This window comes from Fulmarus glacialis, unplaced genomic scaffold (assembly GCF_000690835.1).
Source record: "Fulmarus glacialis isolate BGI_N327 unplaced genomic scaffold, ASM69083v1 scaffold5939, whole genome shotgun sequence".
NCBI classification, from domain to species: Eukaryota; Metazoa; Chordata; class Aves; order Procellariiformes; family Procellariidae; genus Fulmarus; species Fulmarus glacialis.
Window position 1 is genome coordinate 22,385 of NW_009231320.1, and position 9,985 is coordinate 32,369.

Consider the following 9,985-nt stretch of genomic DNA (forward strand, 5'->3'; position numbering starts at 1 on the left):
CTCAGCTTGGTGTCATCTGCAAACTTGCTAAGGGTGCACTCGATCCCACTGTGTATGTCATTGATGAAGATATTAAACAGTACTGGTCCCAATACGGACCCCTGTGGGACACCACTCATCACCGATCTCCATCTGGACATTGAGACAATGTCCAATTCCTAGCACTGTAGATAATTTAAGTGAATAATTGAGAAAATCCAATATAATTTTCATTCTAAGCTTTAAGATTCTGAATTTTTCGTATACTCAACAGAGAAAATAAGGGCTTGTTTACATAGGAAATATATATTAGAATAAATTGTGTGAATTTAAGTCATTCTAGTCATACTCTTTTAGCATACTACTTATTCTGGAACATGAATGAGATGTTCTGGATTCAAATTGGAGAGTGAAATGAGTTTAATAATGTGTGTTTAAATATTCCAGTATAACTACAGTTTTTTCCTGTCTAGACAAACACTACATGAAGTTATTCCTACGTTTTACTAATAGTCATTTTCAACTTCAAATTGAAGATGTTGAACTGTATGAGCAGCAAATACTCAGAGAGGAATATTATTCTTTTTTCTTTACGATGCACCTCGAAATAACGTAGAAATTATTTCAAAGTGTCTTTCATACAATTTTCTTCAGTGGTTATATATTTGTACTGAAAAAAATTGGTACTTATTGATCCAGATAGTTTGAAAATGTTGTTTTGCAAAATAAGCTAATAATTTCATGAACAGATTTTAGCTTTTGTAGAGGATCAACAAAAGAATGGTGACTACCTCAGTAAAACAGCGTTCTGCTACTGAAGGTGTTTGCTCTTGAAATGTATTTTTAAGTTCCCCAAGGTGAACGGGAAGGGAGGGACATAGTAAGGGAAACTTCACAGATAGGAAGCAGAGAAAAAGAAAGCAAGCAACAACAAAGGGCGGGGGGGGGGGAAGCAAAGAGGGAATGAATAAAAGGTGGTAAAAAAAGGAAAAATGTAAATACACAAAATGGATTAAAAGAGGACAAAGATGCTAATAACTGGGTCTTGCTACTACAGGTAGGAGCATGCTACGTACAATAATTTCTAGGAAAATTACAACAAATAATGTCAGCATTATTGTATAGCTTTTCATTTAAAAATGAAACAGATTCATCCACTCATAATTTGCTTTTCATATGGACAAATTCAAATGAATCTCTTTTCACTTGTCAGTTCTTGCATACCTGGTTGTGTTCTGAAGAAGTACAGACTTATTCGTATGCACTACATAATCTAACATAAAAGTTGAGGCTGTTTTTTTTCTCTGTAAAAAATATAATTCGGTTTGTTGCAAAGTCCACTTCTCCTTCTTGGTGAAAATAGTAATTATAAAATAATTCCATTGAAAATACAATTCTATTGAGACTTAATTTCAGGAAAAGTGGTTAATAAAACCCGGTTTAACAGTGACCTCTAAGTTGTGTCAGGGCAGAGAGGACCTAACTTAACCGGTAAGTTAACCGTAAGTTGACCGTTCGTTACTATCAGTATGATTTCATGATCCAGTGCTGAAACTGAAATAGGCAATAGTTGTTTTTTCACTCAGACTTCGTTTTATACTGAATTGTTGTTTAAATTTGTAGGGTTCTGCTGCTCGAATGGACCACGAGACAGCCAGTGTTATGAGCTCTAGTAATAACTATTCTGTTCCTCGCAGACTGACAAGTCATCTGGGTACCAAGGTAACCGAAGATTACAAACCACAGGTCGCTAATGCTACATTTTTACTAATACAATAACCTCATTGTTTCTGCCAGTAGTGCTAATATTAGCTGAACGATCTATCCACACATAGTAATTTTATGGAGTTAAAATTTTAGAGTATTTTTTCAACTTTTAAAATATATGCCCAGAAATCCCTTTTTTTACTTGCTGATGATCAGTAAGAGTTGTTACAGTAAGGAAAAAATGATTGCTAGAAATTACTAAAATATCTAAAACGTTTGTGATGTTGATTTATAATCCATGATGAAAACTAACCCTTTTAAGAGCAGTTCTTCGAATACTTTTCCAGAGTCCAAATCCACAAAACAGATGTGATTGCTAAGAAATTAAATGGACACAAAAAAAAAAAAGTAAGCCCTTCACAGTGATAAATCTTTGTTCACAAAAGACTGTGCTCAAAGTATATGCGCAGCATGAAAAGAGAAGGGAAGAAAAAGGCAAGTCTGTAACACAAAATTGAGTTAATGAACCACTGGAGTTTATACTGCCTCTGGAATCAGCAGCAGTATAGATGCTATTGGTGGTGTGCTGAGCGCAGTCTTCTGGGAAGTGGGGCCTATTAGCTTGATGTAGTATTAATTACTTTGGGCCTTAAAACAGCTTTATAATGTTGTAATTTCGGTCCTGCACTGTATGCAGGTACTGTATGCACGTACATGTATCAGGTAGTCTGTCTGTCTGCGAGTTTTCATTGCAAATTGTAGAGTTCCCAAAAGCTGCATACAACAGGAGAGCCCTTGAAGACAGGGAAAGGGATTGAATGTGGAAGAATACAGGCAAAGAAATAGGTTAAACTGAATGTGGGGTAGGAAAAGCTTAACATTAATGCGTGAGAAGAAGGGAAAGTGGTAGATATTCTAAATAGAGGAATGCATTTACAGATACAGAAGGAGATATGTCTGTGGGCTGTGTGTATACGAGAGACAGACGGACAAGTATTTTTTTAGTTTTTCCTATACTATATTTGCCACAACCTGGAGGCCAGATTTTGGTGTTGTATTCAGCTATATTCTCTGACAAAAACTTTACCTTCCCAATCTAAATAACACTGGGTTAAAGCTGTCACTTGAAATATCTGTCAAGAGGCATGCATAAAGCAGATTAAATTAATTCTCCCTTAAGAATCCAAGTGCTTTGTTCTAATACTATATTTGGTTTTTCCCAGACCAAGACAACAGGATCATCCAACTGGGATGCTAGGCTGTCATAAAATTGGCTCCCAAGACTATTTCAGTGGATTTTGCATGTGATCATACAGTTTCACAGATTCTAAGATTTCTATTGCTTCAGCAATCCTATAGTATTTAGAGAAGTACATGTTAACAGACTTGCTGCTTAGTCTACCCGCTGCTATGGGATTTTTTTGTATCTCAGTATTTGTACTCATCTTCAAGCACATTAGAATTGTCTCTGAAGAAACCAAATAAAATCATTCATTGGTCTGGTAACCAGTGCAAATATCTTAGTTATTAGTAGAAAACTTTGTCTAACAGTCTAAAGTCTCATTTCTTCCTTAATTGGTGTATTCTAAAGAAACATACACGCTGCTACTTTACAATTCCCTTTGATACTTTCTTTATGTTGTGCTTTGATTTTGAATGTTGCTGTTTATCTTGGCTTTAGGAGTTTGGAGTTTCTATATAGCATCTAAAATCAGCCTCTACACCCTGTTATTCCACTAAAAGAAGAACCAGATGCATTTATTGATCTAAAGCTATTATTGAAGATAACAGAATGGGAAAGACGAACCAAATAGTGCATTGACCAGTGTATTACACGACAGCCAAGGGAATCCCTCAAAAATTGCTATTTTTTAATAAGAAATTTGGTTACTCCAAGTTAAATGTGTAATGCTGGGTTTTCATGGCTTGATTTAATTTGACAAATGCTCAGTTTTTTATATATATTAAATAAGCATTTGTTTGTTCTACTGGTTTTATCCCTGTAAACTTGAAAAAGTGTTAATTTAACTCTTCAGTTTTGCATTTGCTGTAAATAATCTGGTCCATATGCAAGTCAGTCATCATAACAAAAAATGATTAGTTAATTTGAAATAGTTTAAAGGAAAACTTTAAACTACATGGATGTAAGATTTTTTTAGCACAATGTAAATCAAAAATTCATGTAATCTTATCCTTTGTCTAGAGTAATTGTATTTAATGCCACATAACAAATAGTTTTTCACTGAAGAGCATCTTTACATGAAAGTGTGATTCATACAGAGCATATTTTTTTGACACAATTAATTTTAAATATATTTCAAATATATTTCTCAAACACTTTCATTAGTATGTTTATTTAATCTCTTTGTACAATGGAAATTTAGAATTCTTTGCCATTGGTCTTGTAGATTAATACAGTTACATAGAGCTACCACCCGCTTCGTCTAGCCATTTAACCGAGTGAAATTTATTAAGATTATGAATGCTGAAGTAGTAATAGTATTTAATTATTTCTAAATAGCACAATTTTTTGCACCATTAAATAAGGTGGTTTTGCTCATGTGTACCATTCAAATTTCATTTTACTTTAATTATTTTTTAATGTATTTTTTAAATGTAACTGTCTTTTTTTAAATGTAACTGTATTTTTAAAATCATTTGACCTGCAGGTGGAAATGGTGTATTCATTATTATCAATGCTTGGTACTCATGATAAAGATGACATGTCAAGAACATTGCTAGCAATGTCTAGCTCCCAAGACAGCTGCATAGCCATGCGTCAGTCTGGATGTCTTCCTCTCCTCATCCAGCTTTTACATGGCAACGATAAAGACTCTGTCTTGTTAGGAAACTCTCGTGGTAGTAAAGAGGCCCGTGCCAGAGCCAGCGCAGCACTGCATAACATCATTCACTCCCAGCCTGATGATAAGCGAGGCAGACGGGAAATCCGTGTGCTCCATCTTTTGGAGCAGATCCGTGCTTACTGTGAAACGTGTTGGGAATGGCAGGAAGCACATGAGCAAGGCATGGACCAAGACAAAAACCCAAGTAGGTTCTGCAAGCTGTATAAAAACGTTTCAAGGATATATTGAAAACAGTGAATTTACAGAAAGTACAACTTAATCTGAATTCTTACTGAATGTATGAGAGTTTTATATGTGTGTGTGTGTGTATGTTTGGTGGGTTTTTTAAGTTGAGGTAGTGTTAGGAAATAGAATCTATTACAGATATCTATTTATTTATAAACTTGTTACTTAAATCAGAGACCTTGGTGTGCTTTCCAGACAATAATGCTAGTGTTTTATATTTATAGTCTGTGAATTAATATTGAATATGTACTCATTCTATTTAACATTTTAATGGATAATGAAACATATCTAAACAAATAATTCCGAATTGCTTTTCATGCAGAAGTATTCAGGAGATAGCACATTTCGTTTAGGAGAGGGACAGAGAGAACAAACTAAATAATCTCAATCTATTCAATATAATATGAACTGGTTTTTATAATGTTGTATGTAAGAAATATTGCAGTATTAAAATACAAGAGAAGTGACAATGTAAGTGAATAGGAGTTTTCTCAGGGAACAGATAGAAAAAAAGATTTAACCTCTAGATTGCTTAGCTGCTTTTCTGAATTAAGAGTATTTTGTAAATACAGGCTGTAGGTGTTTATGACAGAAGCACTACTGAAATCAGTGGGCTGCGTCATGGGTGTTGGGAGTTTACCGCCATAACCATTTCGCAAGAGTGGGGCTCTGAACAAGATGTAGCAATACCATTTGTGCATTAACCAGAATCTAGCTGACAAAATTATGAACTTAAAAATTTCTCAGTTATGAAACAAAGGGTTTAATTAACCATTCATAAGGACATAACAACCAAAGAAACAGCTTCACATTAGGTGGCGTATTATTTAATGCCACCAGAATATTTAACCTTACTGATTTGTTTGACTAAGATTATTAATTTTTAAAAGTAATCAGATAATTTTTTTTTACTGGGAGTCATATTTCTTACTTAACATTTACATTCAGGATTCCCTCTAATTTCTTTTTCAGCATCAAATATATTTCTAGTACACAGATCTGTTAGTAACGTTCTTAACTAATTGTCTGTTCGTGGGAAGATACAAACCCTGAACAAAACTGCAACTGGTTTATCTTAAGATTAGATTCGCTTTGGAAAACTTATGATCTATACAAAATCACCTAGGAAATACTAATAGTTACCTATTTCTGGATCAGTGCCTGCTCCAGTGGATCACCAGATCTGTCCCGCAGTGTGTGTTTTGATGAAACTTTCATTTGACGAAGAACACAGGCATGCGATGAATGAGCTTGGTAAGACTGAATGTATTTCTCTGACTTCCTTTGAGAAGCTTGCTGGAAACGCTGACACTCCTTGTGTACCTTGCTGTATATATGGCTTTTTTTACTACTAGTTTAAACAAGTCATCAGTTCATTTGTGTCAGTTGTTGCTCTCTAAATGATGAATGCAGTTTAAATTAACCAGACCATTTCCCAGTGGATAAATTATTATGTCAGTTACTCTTGTTTCTGGCATGAATTGTGAATTTTTGAAGATTATTATTATTATGGGAAATTTGCCGTTTTAAAAGTATTGGACTTACAATGGAGACTGCTTTCCAGGGTGGGAGTTTTTTTGTTGGTGCTTTGTGGGTTTTGGGATTTTTTTGTAATGAGTTGGTTGCTGTTTTAAGAGCCTGAATTTTTTAGTCCATGCTCAGTAAATTCTCTGCATGCAATTTTCCTTAATTTGCCACTTTTCATTATCAATGAAGATATTCTGTGTATTTTTCTCAGAAAGTAACATTCAGTGATTATAATTAAATCAGTAATTTTCAGATTTACTAAATAGCCTTTTATGTAACTGGTGTGAGTTCATCAGTCAAACATGATTTTGACTGGGTAGAATTAAAAGATGAGTGTGCTTTTTACTTCCTCATAATTCCTTCTGTTCCCTTCTTCCCCTGAAATCTCAATGTCATGCCATCATACCTTTCAGCTGCTACTAAGGAAAGGATTCAAGATCCAGAGTCAGTATTTAACAATTTACTTACCTTTCTGAGCCTTCTGGATTTCAGATGATTGAGACTTGTTCCGTACATATAAGTGCAATTTGCTCCTTGGTATATGTGTACTATACTTGTGATACTAGAGTAGAGATACTATTTATTTTCCTATTTGTTTGTTTTTAAAGGAGGTTTGCAGGCCATTGCTGAACTGTTGCAAGTGGATTGTGAAATGTATGGACTTACAAATGATCACTATAGTGTTACCTTAAGGAGGTATGCTGGAATGGCTCTGACAAACTTGACTTTTGGAGATGTGGCAAACAAGGTAGGAGCAGAATTTTAAACATACAGTAACTTCAGTTCATAGCTATGTTTGAATTGTAGTTCTCAAAACAGGTGATGAAAATCTCCAAGATAGGATATTGAGTTTGAGCTCAAGATGGAAGTTCAGAATACCTTTGTCATTCCATCCTATTCCTAACAGAGCGCACCACAAATTGAGTGTTGTATCATGCAAGTATAGTATCGACTCTCATATTAAATTAAATCACTTTTAATTTGTCACTGAAAGTACGGATTTTATCTACTGGCTTTTTTTTTTTTATGAGCATTAGATTGGTATAGCACATAATGATTACGGACCCGTGATTACGGTTAGTAACTGATTTTTCTGAGGATGTTGAACTAAAACTGCTAATTGAGTCAAATTTTGTAAAGTTGTTAGTTATTTAACAATACTATTACTGTCTGATGAACTTTTGCAAACCTCTTCAGGCTGGAGCTTGCTTTTAAATATTTGGAGCATATCTGGCTCATAATGGGCACTACTTCAAATTATTATAGGAGAAAATAGGTTCCCTAATTTCTGACAAAGACCTTGCTTTCAAAAGTTAGAAAGTTTCAGTAATTTCTTGCCCCAGAGTTTGCCAAGCTATGGATCTTAAAATAACTTCATACTGAGAAGACTTTTATCTTTCTACTCTAGAGGAAGACATTTCAGGAGTGAATGGAAATAACAGGCTTCATATAACTCACTTTTTGTTCCAAGTTTTAGACAAGAGTAAAGCATAAATCCTTGCTGCAAATGAATTGCTTCACAAAATATTGGCTCTTCACATCATCTAATCAGTAACCATTACAGGGCTGCAGTCACTGGGTTTACAGCATAAACTAAACTACTCAGAGATGTAAATGTACGTGCTGTCCAGCTGACAAGTAGTACAGTTCTAACACATACTTCACTTTTGAATAATTTTTAATTGTCCTTTGTCACAAACAATTTGCAATGTAAGCCTTACAGTTTTTCAATTGCTGTTGTATTATTAAAAAGTTGTTCTTCAAATGTCAGAAATGTTGTTATATTTGCGTCAGTTTTAAATATTCACATTACTTTTCATACTATGTTTATTTGAAAGAAAAAAATACAATTGTGAGATACAATAGACAGTAGGTAACAACACATTGCCAGCTCACAGGTGATTTTTATCTGGCACATAGTAAAGAAGGCTTCTAAGATAGTAAAGTTCCAGATCAAGTCCTAGACCTGTTGTAAAAAATACAAAATTTAGCACAATTTTACCACTTATGTATTGTCCAGAATAGAAACTGATAGTTACGCTTAACTTCTTAGTAGTTGTATATATTGTTGGCAACGTGTTTTACTAAGCTTTTATTGAACTTCAGATGTGATTAGCTTAAAATACCAAAACATTGTGCAGAAGCAAGCCACCCAACCTGTCATTTAATACTATTCACTTTCTTTTTTTTCTGATTCCTAACAGGCTACATTATGTTCTATGAAGGGCTGCATGAGAGCTCTTGTAGCCCAACTGAAATCTGAAAGTGAAGACTTACAGCAGGTAGTGTCCTTTTGAGATGAAATATTTCTTTAGCTTGGACATTTCCATCACTTTGCATCCCATGAATTTTATTGCATTGTATTAAAATACGTATTTCTGCTCTCCTTTCCTAATATTTGCCTTCCTTCTACTCATTTGGCCCAGCAGCAGTTACTTTTATACTTGAATTCTATCATCTTCATGAAGTTTCTAGTGTGCTGTCCATAGCCAGCCTTCTCTTTTTTTAATTAGGCTTGCTCTTTGAAATACGCTTCATTCATCCCAGCCTGATTTTTTTTTTTTTTTGTAATTGTTGTTCTTATGTTGTCTTGTCTGCCTTAACTTTGATGCAAAGTTTGTGCCTGTACTTGTTCCACAAATTATGAAGTACAACTTTCTTCTTGTAAAAATGCTTAGCTGTGGGTCATAGTCTGTTTTTCTTACCAAAGCACATATAACACATGGGCTAAAAAACTCACTTTTATGACCCTGATCTGTTAGTGGAAGTCCAGTTTTAAAGGTAAGTTTGAGCGATCTTAGATTCTCTAGTTTAGTATACTAGTGGTGGTGCTAATGGACTGGGATTTCCCGGAGGGTTAATACAGTGTTTTGGCTCCTCCTACAGTTGCAGCAAGTAAATGGTAGGGGAATAATAGTAGAGGAAGCTGTATGTCAAGAGAATCTCCATTTGACTTGACAAGTCATACATACATACTCTTGACACCAGCACCTCCCGAAGAAGATTTCTAAGTATGAGCAAAGTGTTCGGTGTAACACCTGAGTGTCTCTTCCAATGGCGCCCGCTGTGTAAAGAAAACAACCTGAAAATAAAAGAAAGTGCTTAGGGTGATCCTGAGAGTTGAGAGCGCAGAACTGTTCTGCATTGGTAATGAACTTGTTTAAAATTATTAAATATTAAATTATAATCCATTTTAATGAATATATTCTGTAAACAAACTGGAACAGCTTTTAGAAAGCAGAACCCCGTTTTCCTTGCCGTTTGAGTGAATCATCACATAAAAGAACAATTTTAAGTAAAACTGAGTTTATCTCTTAAAACACTGTTCACAAAAAAATTTCTCCACTAGAGGATGAGCTAGCTAGTTACGATTGAGAAAATAACTAGAGTTACAGTAGAGGTTATCAGGTAAACTCTCTGATTTGGTATTAGAGTAGATTTTAAGTATATTTAGTATTCTTGAAGAGGAAGTCACGGACACATGGGCCCTCTGACCCGTGGTGTGTCTCCAGCCACTGGCACGTAGACCCCCCTACACACAGAATCATAGAATCATTGAGGTCGGAAAAGACCTCTAAGATCATCGAGTCCAGCCATCAACCCAACACCACCATGCCCACTAAACCATGTCCCTAAGCACCTCATCTACACGTCTTTTAAATACTTCCAGGGATGGTGACTCC

General features: G+C 34.9%; 1 protein-coding gene across 1 annotated transcript in view; it reads left to right on the forward strand.

The window, feature by feature from the left end:
- Positions 1-8,584, forward strand: part of LOC104081686 (adenomatous polyposis coli protein-like) — a gene marked incomplete at both ends in the record, with an annotated part of 26,972 nt that extends 18,388 nt beyond the window's left edge. The window contains 5 exons of the mRNA XM_009584526.1: positions 1,603-1,701; positions 4,356-4,734; positions 5,934-6,029; positions 6,911-7,050; positions 8,507-8,584. Of these exons, the coding sequence (XP_009582821.1) occupies positions 1,603-1,701; positions 4,356-4,734; positions 5,934-6,029; positions 6,911-7,050; positions 8,507-8,584 (792 nt within the window). The remainder of the gene's footprint in view (positions 1-1,602; positions 1,702-4,355; positions 4,735-5,933; positions 6,030-6,910; positions 7,051-8,506) is intronic.
- Positions 8,585-9,985: the final 1,401 nt, after the last annotated feature.